At 43.2% G+C, this 24182-nt stretch overlaps 1 protein-coding gene across 1 annotated transcript; it reads right to left on the bottom strand.

The window, feature by feature from the left end:
* Nucleotides 1-2563: 2563 nt before the first annotated feature.
* LOC110488294 (vacuolar protein sorting-associated protein 45) lies at nucleotides 2564-24082 on the bottom strand. The gene is made up of 15 exons (XM_021560464.3): nucleotides 23783-24082; nucleotides 23197-23331; nucleotides 22587-22647; nucleotides 20356-20435; nucleotides 20015-20083; nucleotides 19693-19830; nucleotides 19506-19616; nucleotides 18766-18900; nucleotides 14242-14355; nucleotides 13833-14000; nucleotides 11523-11681; nucleotides 11054-11161; nucleotides 10812-10933; nucleotides 10468-10599; nucleotides 2564-3305 (listed from the first exon to the last, which is right to left on the bottom strand). Exons 1-15 carry the CDS (start codon nucleotides 23873-23875, stop codon nucleotides 3221-3223), a joined length of 1710 nt encoding a protein of 569 aa, XP_021416139.1. The 5' UTR covers nucleotides 23876-24082; the 3' UTR covers nucleotides 2564-3220.
* Nucleotides 24083-24182: the final 100 nt, after the last annotated feature.

Genomic DNA, 24182 nt, shown 5'->3' on the forward strand with positions numbered 1-24182 from the left:
TGAATCCCCAAAAAACATTTCCACTGCATTTCAGCTCTGCCACAAAAGGACCAGCTGTCAATGATTCTCTCGTTAACACAGGTGTGAGTGTTGACGAGGACAAGGCTGGAGATCACTCTGTCATGCTGATTGAGTTCGAATAACAGACTGGAAGCTTCAAAAGGAGGATGGTGCTTGGAATCATTGTTCTTCCTCTGTCAATCATGGTTACCTGCAAGGAAACACGTGCCGTCATCATTCCTTTGCACAAAAAGGGCTTCACAGGCAAAGATATTGCACCTAAATCAACCATTTATCGGATCATCAAAAACTTCAAGGAGAGCGGTTCGATTGAAGGCTTCAGGGTGCCCAAGAAAGTCCAGCAAGCGCCAGGACCGTCTCCTAAAGTTGATTCAGCTGTGGGATCGGGTCACCACCAGTACAGAGCTTGCTCAGGAATGGCAGCAGGCAGGTGTGACTGCATCTGCATGCACAGTGAGGTGAAGACTTTTGGAGGATGGCCTGGTGTCAAGAAGGGCAGCAAAGAAGCCACTTCTCTCCAGGAATACCATCTGGCTCAGACTGATATTCTGCAAAAGGTACAGGGATTGGACTGCTGAGGACTGGGGTAAAGTCATTTTCTCTGATGAATCCCCTTTCCGATTGTTTGGGGCATCCGGAAAAAAGCTTGTCCAGAGAAGACAAGGTGAACGCTACCATCAGTCCTGTGTCATGCCAACAGTAGAGCATCCTGAGACCATGTGTGGGGTTGCTTCTCAGCCAAGGGAGTGGGCTCACTCACAATTTTGCCTAAGAACACAGCAATGAATAAAGAATGGTACCAACACACCCTCAGAGAGCAACTTCTCATAACCATCCAGGAACAGTTTGGTGACGAACAATGCCTTTTCAGCATGTTGGAACACCTTGCCATAAGGCAAAAGTGATAACTAAGTGGCTCAGGGAACAAAATATTGATATTTTGGGTCCATGGCCAGGAAACTCCCCAGACCTTAATCCCATTGAGAACTTGTGTTCAATCCTCAAGAGGCAGGTGGACAAGCAAAAACCCACATATTCAGACTAACTCCAAGCATTGATTATGCAAGAATGGGCTGCCATCAGTCAGGATGTGGCCCAGAAGTTAAGTGACAGCATGCCAGGGCGGATTGCAGAGGTCTTGAAAAAGGATCAACACTGCAAATATTGACTCTTTGCATCAACTTCATGTAATTGTCAATAAAAGCCTTTGACACTTATGAAATGCTTGTAATTATACTTCAGTATTCCATAGTAACATCTGACAAAAATATATAGACACTGAAGCAGCAAACTTTGTGAAAATGAATAGAAGTGTCATTCTCAAAACTTTTGGCAACGACTGTAGTTGTCGTCTATTTCTTGACTATTTTCAGCTGTGCATGTTCCCTCTCCCCTCCTCAATATACAGATACACAAATGAGAAGAGACAAATGCTGTACATATCTGAGTCAGACTGACTCCATCACATTCACCTTAGTCATTACAAACACAAATTGGGCAAATTATCCTGTCGTACGACTCATGTCTCTTGGGTTCAGATGGAAGTTGTTGGCAAATTAGAGACATCCTGGGGCGACATTCCTAGTAGTCATATTCCCATCTACTTAGCCTCTAAATAAACTGAAACAACTGAACACCACATTTTTTTAACCTCAAATAAGAAAAAGCAGTGTTGTGTAAATATTCTGAATTAAGCTGCTCAGAGCACACACTCTGAGCCTTTTCCTGATCCCCAGATCTCTCAGAACACACAGTCAGAATCTCCAGGGGATGCACCCGGACTGTGCAGTTGCTACTGTGTAATGGTGAACAGGCTCTGGTTTATTTGGTATTAAAATGAATGAAATGGATTCAAACAGGGAGAGTACAATAAGACATGCACATTTCCGTTCCCCGTTGAAAACGCTTTCTGCTGTATTACTTATGAACATAACCCAAGCAATGCTGGTTGTTGTTGTGGAGGATTAGAGGATCTGATTTGGGGATGGTGATGGGGGGGGGGGGGGGGGGTTTGGAGAGGTTTTATAGTGAGGCAGGCTGAATATCTGTGGCCCATGTGGCTGGCAGTGGAGGTAGGCACTTGGCAAAGAAACAACTGCCAAACATTGGCTGCCAAACATGTTTGGGTTGTTTGTTGTGGGGTGGGGTGGGGGGGGGGGGGGGGGGGTGTTGAACCAGAGCAATCATACTAACCCACAATCAAAGACCAAACACATCCAACAGTAGATACAGTTTACAATCTGTACTTTCATGTCATAGCAGAAACACGGTGCAGGAAATACTGTAAAAACAAAAAGTACAACAGAGGGGCATTTCTCATAAGATGTTCAGAGAGCGTGTGGCTTAGCATAATGGAATTGGATGGGGGAACAGGATTAGGTTATCATTATTGATCTAAGGGAGAAAGTTGTGCACAATAACACTACATATGAATGAAATCAAAACAGTCAGGGCCATTTCCATCAACTGCCACAAGAAATGGGTGATGGAAAGGAAAATCGATTACACCATAACAGGAAATTTGTACAATCCCAAAGATAAATGAGGGACACAACATTTCACTCTTTATTGGTATTTTCTTTAAAATATTCACACTCATTTCAAAATCAGTATGTTTGAACAACATGTACATAGCATGTGGAAATGTACATAGGCAAAGAAGAAAAACATACACGGTACATATTGTAATCTTAGAGAGAAATGTTTGACATTTTTGGGCCCATATATATTCACTTTTAAGATAAACAAGACTCAAAGGTCGTGTCACTTCTGTTTTCAGTAATTAAATAAGGTCTAATATAAGACTGGAGTTTTCTACTTCAATTTAAGAGGAAATGTGACATTGCAATAGGTTCAAATGTTAGACACTAACATTGAGAGTGTTCCGTCCAGTCACAAGTCAGCCACTCGGTAACCTAGTTAAGTGGGGGAACAGATCGTTTTAGTTCCCAGGGTTAGGTAACCTGACTGTCTAATTGAGTTACATGTTCATTTGGTTGGAGTTAATTGCCCCAGTTACAACAAGTTTTTAAGGGGTTGATAAAGAGTCCAGCAGTGTGGTGGTGACAGCTGAACACACTGGAATGTTTTTAGTGGGACACCTTCATGAACTAAAGCATGGGCTAGTGATACCAATAAGGAACGGACACAAGATATCGTGAGAGTGTGTGTGTGTGTGTGGGGGGGTGACGTCAAACATTCAGCGTCTGTTTGGATGACCACCCGCCCTCTGCAGCCTCTCGGCCTGGCCTGCACCCGCCGTCAATGTCACCTCCTCCAGGAAGCTGTGCGAGAGGGCAGAAAAGGAACATATCATTCCGTTAGTTCCTCACGAGCTGAGAGAAGCATGAGCAGTACATCAACATCTCTGTGACTCTCAAAATACATTTTCATCTAAAAACAGAAGCCAATATGACAGACACGATTACCTCAGTCCCAGCCCTGTGACACTGACAGACACACACACAGTGTCAGTGTGTGTCACTAGGGTTCCGGTCTGTAAACAAAGGATATGGCTGAGACATGGCCCAAAAAAAACACACAAAAAAGACCCACTAGAGAAATGTCAAAATACCTATTTCTTTTAGCTGATCAAGCCAAGACATTTTAGGGTGTGATTGCAAACGACACGAGAGACATTTAGGCTTCTTCTCACTCTGAAAGGCAAGGCTCTAAAGAGCAGCCGTCTTGTCTCTCTTACAGTCCTCTGCCAATGAAAGACCGTCATTTTGACTTTTGACAGAGCAGTAATTTCAAAGTATTGCAGTGATATATCAGGGATACCAGCGTGACATTTGCCAATATTCATCTGTTCTCAGTGGGTTTCCATTAACACAGCCTGCTCTGGGCAACTAGCCTATATCAACGAGTGACTAAACACATTGTCTAGGACCTAGGTCAGATAACCTACTATCCACCCATCTACACATTAAAAAAAAAATGTATCCTGAGGTTAAAGTTCAAACGGCACAAGAGTGCAACGTGGTATCATTCAATCAGCCATATTATAATTCAATACCAGTCCTGGTTTCAAAGGGAGATACTGACCCCTGCAGTGACGATGGTACTGGTCCTTTATTGGAGGCATATATCTCCAGCTTTTGGCCCAGTGGGGCAGCACACAGCAGTACAGGGTGGCCTGGACAAATCCCCCAAATGTGTTTATTGTGTCTTTGTGTGGCTGGTTGCAGGGAGCATTATCATGAAACAGCTCGTGAGTACCTATGGGCAGCGAGTGACTCATGCAGTACAAAAGGGGGGAAGAAGCTTAAAAGACGCATTTAAGAGCCCCATTCATATTGGCTTACAGTGCCTCTGGGTGAAGGGGTAGATCATGGTTCAAATGTACCACACACTGCGGCTATGAGCTAAAAAAAAGCATGGGACGTGCCGTCACAGCCATTAAAGGGTTATTAAATAACGTGTATGTAGATGTCAGAAGAAGACTACTTGTGGCGCAGCGGTCAAAGGTACAGTATCTCAGTGCTTGAGGTGTCACTACAGACACCCTGGTTCGAATCCAGGCTGTATCACAGCCGGCCGTGATTGGAAGTCCCATAGGGCGGTGCACAAATTGGCCAAGCGTCGCCCGGGTTTGGCCGTCATTATACATAAGAATTTGTTCTTAACCGACTTGCCTAGTTAAATAAAAAATGAATAAAAGAAAAATTAATGTGCATTGCTATTTTCAGATCATGGACTTTTTTTCGCTTGAAACAAACCTCCCAAGCAACACACACAAACACACAGAAGAGTTAGAAGCCAGGGCCAGCCACCCCCTCTGCAACCTATGGGTTAAGTGCCTTACTCAATGTCACATCGGCAGGAGACGGTATCTAGATAGCATCTATCTTGCATACCTAGAATCTGCCCTCAGAGCTAAACTATAAAACTGGCAGAATGTTTTACATCTCTAAAACGTAATGAAAATACAGCTAGCAGCATAGATGTGAAATATGAACACTTGACACTATGTCAACATCCGCTTATATAAACAAGCCTGCTTGTGACAGGCAAAACAGAGAATGTCACGACACTAAAATGTAAACTCCTATACAGCGAGAATCAGCATTTCACTAGAATGGGACAGCAACGGCACGCTAAAAAAAGAAACCTCACAACACAGGTGCACCCATGACCTTAACAGCACAACAGTGACTGCTGCAGTACAACACAAAACGCCTCAGGACCAGAGAAAGACAGTTGGAAGTTGAACTCCCAGAAGTGGAAAGTTTAAGACGGTTTTACATAAACCGGTGTGGGAGACACTTCACCTGAGGGGCATCAGCAAGCGCTCCGCGATAAAATGTGAAAAACGGGGCCAAGGAGCATCATCACTCAGCACATACAGTAGGTGCTGCTTAGGAACCCGGGTGATGTAATAGCACTGCAAACAGGGAACGTTGGTCTCTCTTAGCTAAATCACTTCTCAGGTAACACCTGGTCAATCTCACCCTGCTCGAGTTGGAATTTCATCAACAGTTGACGAGGACCACTAAGTTGTCATATAACCGGGAGAAAAATGTATGGTTTGACATCTGTGTGTGTGTGTGTGTGTGTCCAGACCCCGTGATGAAAGAGAAGAGGGGCGATCCCACACAGGAGTGTCAGAAGGGGCATCACAAAAAGAGCACGGACGCATCTCCTGAGCACCACCGTGTTACGTAATCACACAATGTTCTATTCAGCTCAGCCTGAGAGAGAAAGATATATAGATGTATACAATTATTTATTCAGCCAACACAGCCAGTCAGACAGAGAGATAAAAAGAGAAAGATAGAGGGAGAGAGATGTTGCAAGAGAGGTAAAGGGAGAGGGGGAGAGGCTGAGAGAGGCTGTGTGTAGAGAGAACCTTCATTCAGCAAAAACAGTCAGAGAGAAATAGAGAGAGAGTCAAGAAAGAACTGCTTTTCAGAGAAAGGGCCTTGATTCTACATCGTCGCACAACACAAAGAACAACTAAGAGGAATGCAAGTTGAATTACCCTTCAGGCGACTCCATTGCAACCAAGGGATAACATGGACATAGTAAACCATACAGAACACAACTAATATCCTTAGTCGTCATCTAAAAAGTTTACCCCCATTTTTATTTTACCTTTATTTAACTAGGCAAGTCAGTTAAGAACAAATTCTTATTTTCAATGACTGCCTAGGAACAGTGGGTTAACTGCCTTGTTCAGGGGCAGAAAGACAGATTTGTACCTTGTCAGCTCGGGGATTTGATCTTGCAACCTTACGGTTACTAGTCCAACGCTCTAACCACTAGACTACCTGCCGCCCCCATGAGTAGAAAAGTTACAAAGTTACAGAAAGGGACATTTTACTCAAAAAACAACATTTTAATGAGTGAAATGGTTATCGAGTAAAATTCCCCTTTAACATTGAAGTTATTTCAGTAAATTTAACAAAAACTGAAATGCCGAAACTTGAACATTAGTGAAGTCATTACAAAAGATTACATTCAAATGTGGCCTACACTGTACGTACAGAACAGAACACTGACTACCAGAACACTGACTCCCAGGTGACCCCGAGTCGATATTCACGTCATAAGAAGGAATTCCCCTCAATCACAAATTGGGGAAAGCAAACATTATTTTCCAGCAGCAACCGCTCAAATAAACAAAGAGAAACGACAGTCCATCACTCCTTTAAGACATGAAGGTCTGTCTATCCGAAAAATTTCAAGAACTTTGAAAGTTTCTTCAAGTGCAGTCGCAAAAACCATCAAGTGCTATGATGAAACTGGCTCTCATGAGGACCGCCACAGAAAAGGAAGACCCAGAGTTACCTCTGCTGCAGAGGATAAGTTCACTAGAGTTACCAGCTTCAGAAATTTCAGCCCAAGTAAATGCCTCACAGTTCAAGAAACAAATACAGTGCCTTGCGAAAGTATTCGGCCCCCTTGAACTTTGCGACCTTTTGCCACATTTCAGGCTTCAAACATAAAGATATAAAACTGTATTTTTTGTGAAGAATCAACAACAAGTGGGACACAATCATGAAGTGGAACGACATTTGTTGGATATTTCAAACTTTTTTAACAAATCAAAAACTGAAAAATTGGGCGTGCAAAATTATTCAGCCCCTTTACTTTCAGTGCAACAAACTCTCTCCAGAAGTTCAGTGAGGATCTCTGAATGATCCAATGTTGACCTAAATGACTAATGATGATAAATACAATCCACCTGTGTGTAATCAAGTCTCCGTATAAATGCACCTGCACTGTGATAGTCTCAGAGGTCCGTTAAAAGCGCAGAGAGCATCATGAAGAACAATGAACACACCAGGCAGGTCCGAGATACTGTTGTGAAGAAGTTTAAAGCCGGATTTGGATACAAAAAGATTTCCCAAGCTTTAAACATCCCAAGGAGCACTGTGCAAGCAATAATATTGAAATGGAAGGAGTATCAGACCACTGCAAATCTACCAAGACCTGGCCGTCCCTCTAAACTTTCAGCTCATACAAGGAGAAGACTGATCAGAGATGCAGCCAAGAGGCCCATGATCACTCTGGATAAACTGCAGAGATCTACAGCTGAGGTGGGAGACTCTGTCCATAGGACAACAATCAGTCGTAAATTGCACAAATCTGGCCTTTATGGAAGAGTGGCAAGAAGAAAGCCATTTCTTAAAGATATCCATAAAAAGTGTTGTTTAAAGTTTGCCACAAGCCACCTGGGAGACACACTAAACATGTGGAAGAAGGTGCTCTGGTCAGATGAAACCAAAATTGAACTTTTTGGCAACAATGCAAAACGTTATGTTTGGCGTAAAAGCAACACCGCTGAACACACCATCCCCACTGTCAAACATGGTGGTGGCAGCATCATGGTTTGGGCCTGCTTTTCTTCAGCAGGGACAGGGAAGATGGTTAAACTTGATGGGAAGATGGATGGAGCCAAATACAGGACCATTCTGGAAGAAAACCTGATGGAGTCTGCAAAAGACCTGAGACTGGGACGGAGATTTGTCTTCCAACAAGACAATGATCCAAAACATAAAGCAAAATCTACAATGGAATGGTTCAAAAATAAACATATCCAGGTGTTAGAATGGCCAAGTCAAAGTCCAGACCTGAATCCAATCGAGAATCTGTGGAAAGAACTGAAAACTGCTGTTCACAAATGCTCTCCATCCAACCTCACTGAGCTCGAGCTGTTTTGCAAGGAGGAATGGGAAAAAATGTCAGTCTCTCGATGTGCAAAACTGATAGAGACATACCCCAAGCGACTTACAGCTGTAATCGCAGCAAAAGGTGGCGCTACAAAGTATTAATTTAAGGGGGCTGAATAATTTTGCACGCCCAATTTTTCAGTTTTTGATTTGTTAAAAAAAGTTTGAAATATCCAATAAATGTCGTTCTACTTCATGATTGTGTCCCACTTGTTGTTGATTCTTCACAACAACAAAAAAACAACTGGAATGAGTAGGTGTGTCCAAACCTTTGACTGGTACTGTATATATATCTGATGAAACTCTGAATTTGGCCTTAATGCCATTAGCCCACAGAAATGCATTGAATAACAGATTCATACATGGGAAAAAAATATTGTAAAAAAATTTAATAAAAAGGAAGTTCATTTTAAATTCTCTGTCCTATATCTGAGTGCTATTAGTAAGATCAGGGAATTATTATATATATATATTTTTTACACATATTTAACAAAGAAATTGGCACTAAACTACTTCCATATACACTGAGTGTACAAAACATTATGCACACACTTATTTAACCTGTTTCCTCCCCTTCATCTACACTGACTGAAGTGGATTTAAGTGACATCAATAAGGGATCGTCCATGACAGACTGACCAGGTGAAAGCTATGATCCCTTATTGATGTCACTTATTAAATCCACTTCAATCAGTGTAGATGAAGGGGAGGAAACAGGTTAAAATTACTATTTTGAAGTCCTGAGACAATTGAGAAATGTATTCTGTGTGTGTGCCATTCAGAGGGTGAATGGGCAAGACAAAATATTGAAGTGCCTTTGAATAGGGTATGGCAGTAGGTGCCAGGCGCACCGGTTTGTGTCAAGAACTGCAACGCTGCTGGGTTTTTCACGCTGAACAGATTCCTGTGTGTATCAAGAATGGTCCACCACCCAAAAGACATCCAGCAAACTTGACATTGTAGGAAGCACTGGAGTCAACATGGGCCAGCATCCCAGCGGAACACTTGACACCTTGTAGAGTCCATGCTCTGGCGAATTGAGGCTGTTCTGAGGGCAAAGAGGGGGTGCAACTCAATATTTTCTGTACACTCAGTTTATACTTCCATTAATATTTATCTGGTACCGTGCTACCTTCAGATTAGTCTTGTCGACGTCCTAGAACAAAGCAAAACGAAATTGACATTTATGAGAGTCTCCCCGTTCCATAGAGGGGTCATATTTGTGTGTAGCCCAAACTGTTCGGATGCTACAGACGTTAGCAGATTGTAGGTACCAACTTCAGACGAGTCCCGTGACGCTTGTGGGGTCGTAGAGCAAAACGGAGAACACCATCGTATTTGGGAGAGTCTCATCTGTCCATTGAGTGGTCATATTAGTTAGGCCAAACCATTCAGACGCTACAGAAGTATTCTTGAGAAGACCGATGGAAGACCGTGGCGCAGTGTTTAAGGGCGCTGTACTGCAGCGCCAGCAGAGACTCTAGGTTCGCGCCCAGGCTCTGTCGTAACCGGCCGCGACCGGGAAGTTCGTGGGGCGACGCACAATTGGCCTAGCGTCGTCCAGGTTAGGGAGGGTCTGGCCGGTAGGGAAATCCTTGTCTGATCGTGCACCAGCGACTCCTGTGGCAGGCCGGGCGCAGTGCGCGCTAACCAAAGGTTGCCAGGTGCACGGTGTTTCCTCCGACACATTGGTGCGCCTGGCTTCCGGGTTGGATGGCGCTGTGTTAAGAAGCAGTGCGGCTTGGTTGGGTTGTGTATCGGAGGACGCATGACTTTCAACCTTCGTCTCTCCCGAGCCCGTACGGGAGTTGTAGCGATGAGACAAGATAGTAGCTACTAAAAAAACAAACAATTGGATACCACGAAATTGGGGAGAAAAAAGGCTAAAATTCAAAAAAAAAAAAAAAAAAAAAAGAGAAGACCGATTTTCAGGATGTCTCATGGTCTGACAAACACCTCTGTAGCTCAGCCACCTTCCACCGCAGATGCCGCAGATTGGCAGATGCGGATGCCGCAGATTGGCGGATGCAGTGGATTGCAACGCATCCCATGCAAAATACAGATATCTCTATCTTACAAAGATGTATTTTAACAGGGATGTTTTTATTATGCTAATTAGATTTCCGCAGGGCGGGAACATTGACTAAGGGGTTAAGCCATTTTTATCATATGTGTTGACCTGGTATCAAATAATGGATGTCTAATGGCTATGTCTGGATGTAATTTGACTGAGGCGAAAAGGTCACGAGGTGTGGTTGATGATTCTGACCTCTTGGTGTTGTGGATGGTGGTGCCGCCCAGTACGATCCGAACCCCAGGCACGGTGCGGTTCAGGTTATAGATCGCCAGTGCCTCCTCATAGGTGGCCCCTCCGATGACAAAGACTATGATATCCTGTGGCCTGAAGAGGAAATACATGGTTACCCCTGATAGGCTATCATCTGGTTGGGGTAATCCAATAATGGTGATGAACCGTAAGCCTATCTGTGCTCATACACACAGAATATGTGTTTTTACGTATCAGTAACACATGCATCAGTAACAGTGTGTGTGTTTGGCTATACAGGTGTAGGGTCTGAGGTTGTGTCTAAGTGTGTGTGTGTGTCACTCTACCTGTCTCTAAGGGAGCTGGGTCCTAAGTAGGGGAAATGACTGTCCTTCAGCCGCCCCTTAATCAGCTGGTCCAAGGTCTCCTGCAGTAACGGTGCATGCTGCGTGTACACATTCTCAACTCCCTGGAGACACGCACGCACACACACAAAACAAAGGTTTTTTATTAGAAACTGATCGAGGATGGATAGATGGACACACAACTCCAGCTAGTATCTGTCTAAATTGTGGAGAGAACGGTGTACCTTCAGCCCCTTGAAGAACTGTTTGGTGATGGCGACTGCATCTTGGGGGTTGACGAGGTCACTTCCTCTCACCCTCTTCCCTCCATACTCCACCATGGACGTTACCATCTGAGGTAAAAGATTAAACAGGATAAACAGGCATACGTTGATTCTTCTAACCTGGTTTTCACCTAGATTGGTGAGACAGATACATTAAACATACTGTATTGTACATTGTTGAGTTGAACGTATATTTATTTATCCTCAGAGGCATTGACAAATCCCAAAATAATAACATCCTCCACATAATATATAGACAGGTACAACAACAGTATTCAGTCCTCATATTGCCAAGGGCCAGGTAGTATACAGTCCTCATATTTCCAAGGGCCAGGTAGTATACAGTCCTCATATTGCCAAGGGCCAGGTAGTATACAGTCCTCATATTGACAAGGGCCAGGTAGTGGTACAGTATAGAATGTTCCCTTACCCTGCAATGCTTCTCTGACACGCCCTTCCTGTTGAGCTCCTCCATGAGGCCCGGCAGGATGCTGCTACTGTGTCTCTCGTAGCGCAGTGCGTACAGCATCACCAGGCGAACCGCGTCCATCTCGCTCACCCGCGGGTTCTGCAGCAGCCGACGCACGTTCTGCAGAACAACAGGGACTATAATTTCCATAGCCTTTAATACAGACTTAAATGATTTATTTTCAATAACACTTCACTATGATTTCTATGTGCAGTGTTTTATTGTTTTCTGAAAGTCACTTATTATTACAAGTGGCCAAGTCAATATACAATACAGCAGTAGGCTGTATTCTTCTTCAACAAACAGGGAACATTTTGTATTTTTTTATGCTTTTATGTGAACTGTGTGTGTTATGGTATAATAAAGCATTGAGCTGTAAGCACCCTCCAGAAAAAAACATGTGATGTCACATGTTCATTGTTGACAGTGATAGGACCCCTACATTTACATACTGGGCAGTTCGGTCTGGTGCCTGCTCTTTGTCTACCGGTCTACCACATGTCATGTCTATTTCAGGCCTGTGTCTGGTCAGTGTCTAGTCTCTGCCTGGTTCATATTTGACATGCGTTTCATCTACATACAGAATCTAGTAGTGTGATTCTAGTCCGTCTCTGGCACCAAGTCAGTGCAGAGCAGGGTTGTAGTGTTGATTCATTTCAACAGCCAATTCAGGAAACTCAATTGGTAATAACAGAAATGTTTCCTACAGGTAAATTGAAAAATAAAATACAGTGCATTCGGAAAGTATTCAGACCCCTTGACTTTTTCCAATTTTGTTACGTTATAGCCTTATTCTAAAATTGTTTAAATTATTGTTTTTCCTCATCTACACACAATACCCCATAATGACAAAGCAAAAACAGGTTTTTAGAAATGTTAGCAAATTTATTAAAAATGAATAACAGAAATACCTTATTTACATAGGTATTCAGACCCATTGCTACGAGACTCGAAATTGAGCTCAGATGCATCCTGTTTCCATTTATCATCCTTGAGATATTTCTACAACTTGATTGGAGTCCACCTGTGGTAAATTCAATTGATTGGACATGATTTGGAAAGGAACACACCTGTCTATATTAGGTCCCACAGTTGACAGTGCATGTCAGAGCAAAAACCCAGCCATGAGGTCGAAGGAATTGTCAATAAAGCTCAGAGACAGGATTGTGTCGATGCATAGATCTGGGGAAGGGTACCAAAACATTTCTGGAACATTGAAGGTCCCCAAGAACACAGTTGCCTCATTCATTCTTAAATTGAATAAGTTTGGAACCACCAAGACTCTTCATTGAGCTGGCCGCCCAGCCAAACTGAACTGAACTGAGAAGGGCCTTGGTAAGGGAGGTGATCAAGAACCCAATGGTCACTCTGACAGAGCTCACATGATAGCCCGCTTGGAGTTTGCCAAAAGGCACCTAAAGACTCTCAGACCATGAGAAACAAGATTTTCTGGTCTGATGAATCCAAGATTTAACTCTTTGGCCGGAATGCCAAGCATCACGTCTGGAGGAAACCAGGCCCAGGTTGGGGTGAAGGTTCACCTTACAAAAGGACATCAGCCGAGACAACGCAGGAGTGGCTTTGGGATAAGTCTCTGAATGTCCTTGAGTGGCCCAGCCAGAGCCCGGACATTAACCCGATCGAACATATCTGGAGACCTGAAAATAGCTGTGCAGTGACGCTCCCCATCCAACCTGACAGAGCTTGAGAGGATCTGCAGAGAAGAATGGAAAAAAACTCCCCAAATACAGGTGTGCCAAGCTTGTAGCATCATACCCAAGAAGACTGTAATCGCTGCCAAAGGTGCTTCAACAAAGTCTGAATACATATGGAAATGTCATATCAATGTTGAATTCTTAATACATTTCTAAAAACCTGGTGTTGATTTGTCATTACTGGGTATTGTGTGTAGATGAGTAAAAAAAACAATTTAATCCATTTTAAAATAAGGCTGTAACGTAACAAAGTGAATACTAAGGGATACTTCAGGATTCTGTCAATGAGGCCCTTTATCCACTCCCCCAGAGTCAGATGAACTTGTGGATACCATTTTTGTCTCTGTGTCCATTATGAAGGAAGTTAGAGGTAGTTTCTCAAGCCAACGCTAACTAGCATTAGTGCAATGTCTGGAAATCTATGGGTATCTGCTAGCATGCAAACCTAACTCTAACTTCCTTCATACTGGACACAGAGAAATAACTGAGGAAGTAAATGAAGGACCTCATTGCCAAAATCCCAAAATATCCGTTTAACTCCAGAGCAGAGTCTTACCTGTGATGCACTTGAGTGGTCATTCTGGCAGGCCAGCTCCTGCTCCAGCTCTGACACCTCCATCAGCTGCCTCTCGCTCACCAGGCGAGACAGCTCGCCCACCACAGTCACGTGCTTCGACACTGTACCCGACATCTTTTTGAACTGGGGGTAGTTGTCTACAAACGCCTGCAGAGAAAAACAGAGGGAATGATTAAAAAGAAGAAAACAGAATGATTTCTTAAACTTGCAGCAATTATTATTTGTAGTTTGTATCATTATTGGAATTAAGACATAATTTATCTCATTCCGAGTGGTTATTAACCAATGTGGCTGAGAAGTATTAGTGGTTCTAAATGCTACAGCTACAACTGCTACAGGACATGCTGGGAAATTGAGTTCTTGTGGGACAACAGTGCCCAGGTCTCACCTTCATATCAGAGATGGACTCCAGCTTCTGTTGCTCCTTGGGCTTCTTCTTCTGAAAGTCCTCCATCAGGTTCTTGATGTTTGTGCCAATCTCTCCAAAGTTCAGGTACAGATTCTGAATAACAGAATGTGAGAGTGAATTGGAAGTTGTTAGCCAACATCTGGCCCTGTCGGAATTCTTAAACTTCCCCATTGACCGGCCGCTACACATTCTGCCATTTTTTTCATTCCGAGTCTTCTTAAAGAGGTTTGCTGGCTAGCGTTCCTAACCTTTAGGCAAGGGATCATCAGCTAGATTAAGCCGGAGCAGACGCTACTAACTTTAAACGCTGTGTCGGTGGCATAGTGGGGCTCCCCTGTTCCATCTACTGCTGCCCCCTGGACACTACGATAATTTGGCTACATAGCTGATGCCTACTGGACTGTCCATTAATCACAGTACTCCATTCTGTTTATTTATTTTTTATCTGTCGGCCCCAGCCGCGAACTCAGGCTCTGTGTGTAGTTAATCCGACCCTCTCTGCCTAGTCATCGCCATTTTACCTGCTGTTGTCGTGTTAGCTGATTAGCTGTTTTTGTCTCACCTGTTGTTTTAGCTAGCTCTCTCAATCAACACCTGTGATTACTTTATGCCTCGCTGTATGTCTCTCTCAAATGTCAATATGCCTTGTATACTGTTGTTCAGGTTAGTTATCATTGTTTTAGTTTACAATGGACCCCCTAGTTCCACTCTTTATACCTCTGATACCTCCTTTGTCCCATCTCCCACACATGCGGTAACCTCACCCATTACAACCAGCATGTCCAGAGATACAACCTCTCTTATCATCACCCAGTGCCTGGGCTTACCTCCGCTGTACCCGCACCCCACCATACCCCTGTCTGCGCATTATGCCCTGAATATATTCTACCACGCCCAGAAATTTGCTCCTTTTATTATTTTTCCCCAACACTCTAGGCGACCAGTTTTGATAGACTTTAGCCGCACCCCCATTCTACTCCTCCTCTGTTCCGCAGGTGATGTAGAGGTAAACCCAGGTCCTGCATGTCCCCAGGCACCCTCATTTGTTGACTTCTGTGATCGAAAAAGCCTTGGTTTCATGCATGTCAACATCAGAAGCCTCCTCCCTAAGTTTGTTTTACTCACTGCTTTAGCACACTCTGCCAACCCTGATGTCCTTGCTGTGTCTGAATCCTGGCTTAAGAAGGCCACCAAAAATTCTGAGATTTCCATACCCAACTATAACATTTTCCGTCAAGATAGAACTGCCAAAGGGGGAGGAGTTGCAGTCTACTGCAGAGATAGCCTGCAAAGTAACGTCATACTTTCCAGGTCCATACCCAAACAGTCCTACAATCTAAGCTAGATGCCCTCAATCTCACACAAATCATCAAGGAACCCACCAGGTACAACCCTAAATCTGTAAACAAGGGCACCCTCATAGACGTTATCCTGACCAACTGGCCCTCCAAAAACACCTTCGCTGTCTTCAATCAGGATCTCAGCGACCACTGCCTCATTGCCTGTATCCGCTACGGGTCCGCAGTCAAACGACCACCCCTAATCACTGTCAAACGATCCCTAAAACACTACTAAGAGCAGGCCTTTCTAATCGACCTGGCCCGGGTATCCTGGAAGGATATTGACCTCATCCCGTCAGTTGAGGATGCCTGGTCATTCTTTAAAAGTAACTTCCTCACCATCTTAGATAAGCATGCTCCGTTCCAAAAATGCAGAACTAAGAACAGATATAGCCCCTGGTTCACTCCAGACCTGACTGCCCTCGACCAGCACAAAAACATTCTGTGGCGGACTGCAATAGCATCGAATAGTCCCCGCAATATGCAACTGTTCAGGGAAGTCAGGAACCAATACACGCAGTCAGTCAGGAAAGCAAAGGCCAGCTTTTTCAAGCAGAAATTTGCATCCTGTAGCTCTAACTCCAAAAAGTTCTGGGACACTGTAAAGTCCATGGAGAACAAGAGCACCTCCTCCCAGCTGCCCACTGCACTGAGGCTAGGTAACACGGTCACTACCGATAAATCCATGATAATCGAAAACTTCAACAAGCATTTCTCAACGGCTGGCCATGTCTTCCTCCTGGCTACTCCAACCTCGGCCAACAGCTCCACCCCCCCCCCCCCCCCCCCCCTCCCCCGCAGCTACTCGCCCAAGCCTCCCCAAATCCAGATAGCAGATGTTCTGAAAGAGCTGCAAAACCTGGACCCGTACAAATCAGCTGGGCTTGACAATCTGGACCCTCTATTTCTGAAACTATCCGCCGCCATTGTCGCAACCCCTATTACCAGCCTGTTCAACCTCTCATATCGTCTGAGATCCCCAAGGACTGGAAAGCTGCCACGGTCATCCCCCTCTTCAAAGGGGGAGACACCCTGGACCCAAACTGTTACAGACCTATATCCATCCTGCCCTGCCTATCTAAGGTCTTTGAAAGCCACTTCAACAAACAGATCACTGACCATCTCGATTTCCACCGCACCTTCTCTGCTTTCCGAGACGGTCACGGGTGCACCTCAGCCACGCTAAAGGTACTAAACGATATCATAACTGCCATCGATAAAAGACAGTACTGTGCAGTCGTCTTCATCGACCTAGCCAAGGCTTTCAACTCTGTCAATCACCATATTCTTATCGGCAGACTCAGTAGCCTCGGTTTTTCTAATGACTGCCTTGCCTGGTTCTCCAACTACTTTGCAGACAGAGTTCAGTGTGTCAAATCGGATGGCATGTTGTCCGGTCCTCTGGCAGTCTCTATGGAGGTGCCACAGGGTTCAATTCTCGGGCCAACTCTTTTCTCTGTATATATCAGATGTTGCTCTTGCTGCGGGCGATTCCCTGATCCACCTCTATGCAGATGACACCATTCTGTATACTTCTGGCCCTTCCTTGGACACTGTGCTATCTAACCTCCAAACGAGCTTCAATGCCATACAACACTCCTTCTGTGGCCTCCAACTGCTCTTAAACGCTAGTAAAACCAAATGTATGCTTTTCAACCGTTACCTGCCTGCACCCGCACGCCCGACTAGCATCACCACCCAGGATGGTTCCGACCTAGAATATGTGGACATCTATAAGTACCTAGGTGTCTGGCTAGACTGTAAACTCTCCTTCCTTTTCAAACATCTCCAATCCAAAATCAAATCTAGAATCGGCTTTCTATTTCGCAACAAAGCCTCCTTCACTCATGCCGCCAAACTTACCCTAGTAAAACTGACTATCTTACCAATCCTCGACTTCGGGGATGTCATCTACAAAATGGCTTCCAATACTCTACTCAGCAAACTGGATGCAGTTTATCACAGGGCCAACCGTTTTGTTACTAAAGCACCTTATACCACCCACCACTGCAACCTGTATGCTCTAGTCGGCTGGCCCTCACTACATATTCGTCGCCAGACCCACTGGCTCCAGGTCATCTACAAGTCCATGCTAGGTAAAGCTCCGCCTTATCTCAGTTCACTGGTCACGATGGCAACACCCACCCGTAGCACACGCTCCAGCAGGTGTATCTCACTGATCATCCCTAAAGCCAACACCTCATTTGGCCGCCTTTCCTTCCAGTTCTCTGCTGCCTGTGACTGGAACGAATTGCAAAAATCGTTGAAGTTGGAGACTTTTATCTCCCTCACCAACTTTAAACATCTGCTATCTGAGCAGCTAACCGATTGCTGCAGCTGTACATAGTCCATCGGTAAATAGCCCACCCAATTTACCTACCTCATCCCCATACTGTTTTTATTTATTTACTTTTCTGCTCTTTTGCACACCAGTATCTCAACCTGCATATGACCATCTGATCATTTATCACTCCAGTGTTAAACTGCTAAATTGTAATTATTCGCCTACCTCCTCATGCCTTTTGCACACAATGTATATAGACTTTTATTTATTTATTTATATATATATATATATATATATATATATATATATATATATATATATATATATATATATATATATATATAAAACAAAAATTGACTGTGTTATTGATTTGTTTATTGTTTACTCCATTTGTAACTCTGTGTTGCTGTCTGTTCACACTGCTATGCTTTATCTTGGCCAGGTCGCAGTTGTAAATGATAACTTGTTCTCAACTAGCCTACCTGGTTAAATAAAGGTTAAATAAAAAAATAAAAAGCCACAGACGATTTATTCTTGAGCGGATGGTCAGGGGGCCGGAATAAATTACAAAAAATGTGTAGACTGCAAATTGTCCTGCAAGAAGCCCAAATAGATATAACATTTGACGGAAACATAATAATTTCAAATCTTGCTTACATTTGTACATGATCACATATTTATCTATTATGCATGGGAATAGTTTGGAACAGATTTCAAAAATTAAAAATCGCTTGGTGCTATAATACTGGTGTTTTTACAATCATTTATGTCCAACATTAAGAAAATAAAATTTGTATAACCCTGCTCTAGGCTACCAGCCAGCTGGCCCAATGGGACCATTTCAAAGCCAAAGAATTGGAACCAGGCCTAGAGACTCACATTGGCATAGAACTCATCGTTCTCTGCAGACAGCACCACCTCCTTCAGGTCCTTGCTGATCCCTGGGACTCTTGACAGGTCAATGCGGTTGTTGTTGAGGCCAAGCAGCTCGTGCACCATGGCCTGGTACGTCCACTAGATGGAGCAGGGAAACAAACAATGAAACCAAAACAATGAAACCTACAATTAAATAAAGTTAATGTCATCTCTAAATTCCTTCAGCGATGAAGAGTATATGTAGTTTAACCAATTGATTAGCTTGTCTAATGAGCTAAAGATTGGTTCATTAGCTGTGACACAAAGGGCCATGAGTACATGACCTAGTTTACAGTGCAGGTTGCAGGCTTGGTAAATGTAAGTACAAGACTCTGCTGCCCCCAAGTGATCAGAGGCTGCAGTACACGTCAGAATGATGTGAATATACTGTCTGTACATAGTATGACTATAATGACCTGGTCATTGCCTATCTTTTGTAATAATGTAGCCTGGGTTCCCGGCTGATAAAACATTCAGTCTGGTCCCTGGCTAGAAAACATGTATACCAAACATATATTATCTAAGTAGATTATCTTAGAAATGATTTTCTACTAGTTCCCCCAAAAAATTCAGATAATACTTAGTTTCACTTAGTTTTGGAGCATTTACTTCTGTTGTGCATACTGAATACAACCCTGACTCTTAATTTTGACATGGTTGAGTCGTGGGGTGATGGAGTCATCACTCTGACTCTTAGTTCTGACCTGGTTGAGTAGTGGGGTGATGGCGTCATCGCTGCGGTCCAAGATGAGCAGGAGAGGAGGCACCTCTGTCTTCCTGAAGTCAAACAGCTCATACTCCTTGGTGATTATTTGCTGGGGGAGGAGATGGGTAGTGAGATTGCGTGTGTGTGTATGTGCGTGTGATAGGTGTGCATGTGATATTAGTCACCTTTACGCTCTCTCCCAGTCGCTTGGCCATGTCTGAGGACAGCTGGTAGCGGATCATGGGACATTTTTTCAGGGCCAGCAGCACCGAGGTCAGACCCTGGGTGGTACGTGGCAGGAGAGTTGGCTCCCAGCTACGACCCTGCAATACACACACACACAATGAGATATGAATGCACTCTGTAAATAGATCCAAAATACAGAGGGAATATGACATACGCAGAGACAAATAGAAAACGTTAATCTAAAATCAATGCAGATGAATAATGGTTCACTTTATAAACTGTCACATATCTAAAGCGTCATGGCCTATTTGCATGTCTTACCCTTGCCACACCACTGAGGTTGAGGGAGAAAAGGTGTGGGTTCACAGCAATGAAGTCTCCATAGAACTCCTGCAGTCATATGAGAGAACCTATTAATTTCCAGTTTAAAATGTCAAAAGATATCTCATACTCATTTCTACTATTACAAGACTATATGTAGCGTGAAGGGGTTCTAACTAGAAATGATACAACATTTAGATTTAGGACAAGTAGGTTAAACCTATGGAGCATCATTCTGCCCCAAAAAATATACAAATAAAAGTCCAGAATAGTAAAAAATAAAAGTTGGGTACCTAAAGCATGGTTCCTGTCCTACAGTACTGCCCTTAGTGTTAACTTACCTGCACTTCTGCGACCACCTCCTGTTCATCCGCCTCGGCCAGGGCTTTTATCTCACTCTTACTGATGACGTTGCTGAAGTCTAAAAAGGATTATGAGGAGGATGTCACCCATACGGAAAAATATATTAGAATATATTTCGATAAAATCTGAATATATTTGGGAAATGTATTGATCAAATATATAAATAAATAAAATACATGTACATATAGTTGAAAAAAAATACACATTCACACCTCACAACCCTCTCTACCTCAATGATAATGTTGAGTATCTATTGACCTCTGGGAACCTAATGCTAAAGTACCAAAATGGCGTTTTGCAAGCAAAAGTTGGATCATTGAGTTGTAGTTGAAAATAAATTCTGCAGCTTTTGAGGTATAGGCTACCTGCCAATTATGAAACATAGTAAAAAATAATTGAGGTGTTTCGAAATGACACTTGAATGTAGAATGTATGTAAATCTATTTTCCCGAGCTGTCAATCACAATTTTTGTCAAAATTGCTCAGGCTCAGTAAATTTGGTTGGGGATCATTTATGGACATCTTCATTTATGGACATCTTCAAACGTATTAAATATAAAGAACATAAATACCTTATTTACATAAGTATTCAGACCCTTTGCTATGAGACTCGAAATTGAGCTCAGGTGTATCCTGTTTCCATTGATCATCCTTGAGATGTTTTGGATTTGGAAAGGCACACACACCTGTCTATATAAGGCCCCACAGTTGACAGTGCACGTCACAGCAAAAACCAAGCCTTGAGGTAGAAGGAATTGTCCGTAGAGCCTCGAGAGAGGATTGTATCGAGGCACAGATCTGGGGAAGGGTACCAAAAATGTCTGCAGCATTGAAGGTCCCCAAGAACACAGTGGCCCATTCCTAAGTGGAAGTTTGGAACCACCAAGACTTTTCCCAGAGCTGGCCGCCCAGCCAAACTGAGCAGTCGGGGGAGAAGGGCCTTGGTCAGGGAGGTGACCAAGAACCCATAGGTCACTCTGACATAACTCTAGAGTTCCTCAGTGGGGATGGAAGAACCTTACAGAAGGACAACCATCTCTGCAGCACTCCACCAATCAGGCCTTTATGTTAGAGTGACCAGACAGAAGCCACTCCTCAGTAAAACGCACATGACAGCCCGCTTGGAGTTTGCCAAAAGGCACCTAAAGGACTCTCAGACCATGAGAAACAAGATACTCTGATCTAATGAAACCAAGATTGAACTCTTTGGCCCCAATGCCAAGCGTCACATCTGGAGGAAACCTAGCACCATACCTACGGTCAAGCATGGTGCTGGCATCATCATACTGTGGGGATGGTTTTCAGCGGCAGCGATTGGGAAACTAGTCAGGATCAAAGCAAAAATGAACTGAGCAAAGTACAGAGAGATCCTTGATGAAAACCTGCTCCAGAGCTCTCAAGACCTCAGACTGGGGCGAAGGTTCACCTTCCAACAGGACAACGACCCTAAGCACACAGCCAAGACAATGCAGGAGTGGCTTCAGAACAAGTCTCTGAATGTCCTTGAGTGACCCAGCCAGAGCCCGGACTTGAACCCAACCGAACATCTCTGGAGAGACCTGAAAATAGCTTTGCAGCAACGATCCCCATCCAACCTGACAGAGCTTGAGAGGATCTGCAGAGAATAATGGGATAAAGTCCCCAAATACAGGTGTGCCGAGCTTGTAGCGTCATACCCAAGAAGACTAAAGGCTGTAATTGTTGCCAAAGGTGCTTCAACAAAGTACTGAGTAAAGAATCTGAATACTTATGTAAATGTAATATATATTTATTTTTTAACCTTTTTTTTTTTTATATTTATTTTTTTACAAATTTGCAAAAATGTATAAAGCCTGTATTTGTTTTGTCATTATGGTGTATTGTTTGTAGATTGATGAGGGGGGAAAATAAGGCTGTAACCTAACAAAATGTGGAAAAGGTCAAGGGGTCTGAATACTTTCCAAAAAGGCACTGTACATGTTGTTAAAAAACTTGTCAATATATTATTTTTTCTGTATGGGCAATTGCCGTCACCATGAAATTACTGAGTTGTCATAATTCGCTGTTGATGCATGGGCAATCAATTTTGAGTCTATAGGTCTAAAACATATAAATGATCCAGAGACATAAGATCTTAGATCAAATACAGATAACAAGGACTATCTAAAAACGTTCACAAGAATCAGAACATTGAACCATATGATTTGAACAACAGTGCAGAAATCCTTACAGATGAAGTAGACACTGTACTTGGGTCGCCGGAGCTCCTGTATCAGATTTTCCACATTCTCCTGTAATGAGGGCAGAGAGAAAGTCAGGGGTGTCATACAAATCCAAAATTGAGCACGACTAAAGTATTTTGCCTCCAAATAGTGCACAGTGTATGGATGCAATGCAATATGGAGTGTACATTTGGTATAGGTACAATAAAGCAGTTGAAATATGCATTTATACAGTTATGGATGGACACAATCCAGTAGATACAGAATGTGTAGGCAAAAGTCTTAAAGGCCTGGTGCAGTCAAAAACATGATTCCCCCTGTGTTTAATATATATTTCCACACTATGAGGTTGGAATAATACTGTGAATTTGTGAAAAAGATTATCCCTTTTAGTGTAAGAGCTGTTTGAAAAGACCGCCTGAGTCTGTTTTGGCCTTCCATGGTGAAATCGCCAAGAAGCTATTTGTTTATTTTTTTTACAATTTTAAATGAAAACAATCATAGAAAGTGACTTAGTTGTTTCCCAGATATGATTTGATATAGAGATAAAAACAGATGAATTGGACCTTTAATGCAGAGCAAAGGCTGGCTACAATGTGTATACAGTGACTGGGGCACCTTGGTTGGCCTGAGGAAGCAGATGGCTTTGAGGTGCTTCATGTTGTCTCGATTCTGCGAGTCGATTCTTTCGAACAGGTAGACCTCCTTCTGTAGTATCTCAGATTGAGTGTAGACCACACTGACGATGCTGGTCTGATGAGACAAACACAAACAAATAGGCATGTGGTGCAGTACATTCCTTTTTACCTGAGCCAGAGATTTTGCTGAGAGATGAATGAGATTCAATATTTTCCTTCCATCACTGGTTGTGACAGCTGAAAGGTTACAGTCCTGAATATGGTCTTGAGTCCAAATGATGCAGGCCTATCCACATTTGTGTATCCACCTCTCTGATCTTTTTCCTATGCAACTTCCAATGGGAATAGATGCAGACAATATTACATTATCAACACATCTTGGTTCTCCTATCTATATTATTAACATTTCCCAGGAATTGTCGAATAACTCAAGGTTATGTCCCTTCAACGTGTCTGTCTCTGATAGACAATGGATATCAACAAAAGTAACCTGATACATTGTAACCACTGTAACGTTACATCGTTAGAACTACTACATTGTAACCATTCTAGCTACAATTACTTACCGTCTCTTTATCCATGAGCAGAACCTTCATCCCTGGTCCGCTGTTTTCTATCATTTTGGATATATACTGCTTGACAGCAAGTGTCACATTCATTTTGACAATGTTCTAAAATGCTAATGATGGCAGCTTGAAAAATACACAAAGGCCGAATTATATTCGGTAAAGGTCTCTTATACCAGGTAACGCTTCACTTCGTTTGGTCAAATTAACCTATTGTTGACAAATGTTCAGCTCAGCTGAGGTTGGTTACAGCTGTCTGCTTCGAAATGAACCTCGAGATACATTTCCGGGTGAAGAATTGGTTAACTGATCCAGAACCAGTTCGTAGAGCAAACGCTCAGGCAAAAGCATTAACTGAGCATGCATTTCACTGATCCGAAGTCAGCATATGTTTGTTATA

Source organism: Oncorhynchus mykiss, chromosome 30 (assembly GCF_057628025.1).
Source record: "Oncorhynchus mykiss isolate SJ-2025 chromosome 30, ASM5762802v1, whole genome shotgun sequence".
NCBI lineage: Eukaryota > Metazoa > Chordata > Actinopteri > Salmoniformes > Salmonidae > Oncorhynchus > Oncorhynchus mykiss.

Bases quoted from the DNA above. Each gene is read 5' to 3' on its own strand.
- LOC110488294 (XM_021560464.3), bottom strand. From the start codon at position 23,875: ATGAATGTGACACTTGCTGTCAAGCAGTATATATCCAAAATGATAGAA. The intron at 20,084-20,355 runs GTAAGTTAACAC...ATATGACTGCAG, and splicing joins AGGTGGTCGCAGAAGTGCAG to GAGTTCTATGGAGACTTCAT. The intron at 10,934-11,053 runs GTACACCGTTCT...GCGTGTCTCCAG, and splicing joins AGTTCTTCAAGGGGCTGAAG to GGAGTTGAGAATGTGTACAC.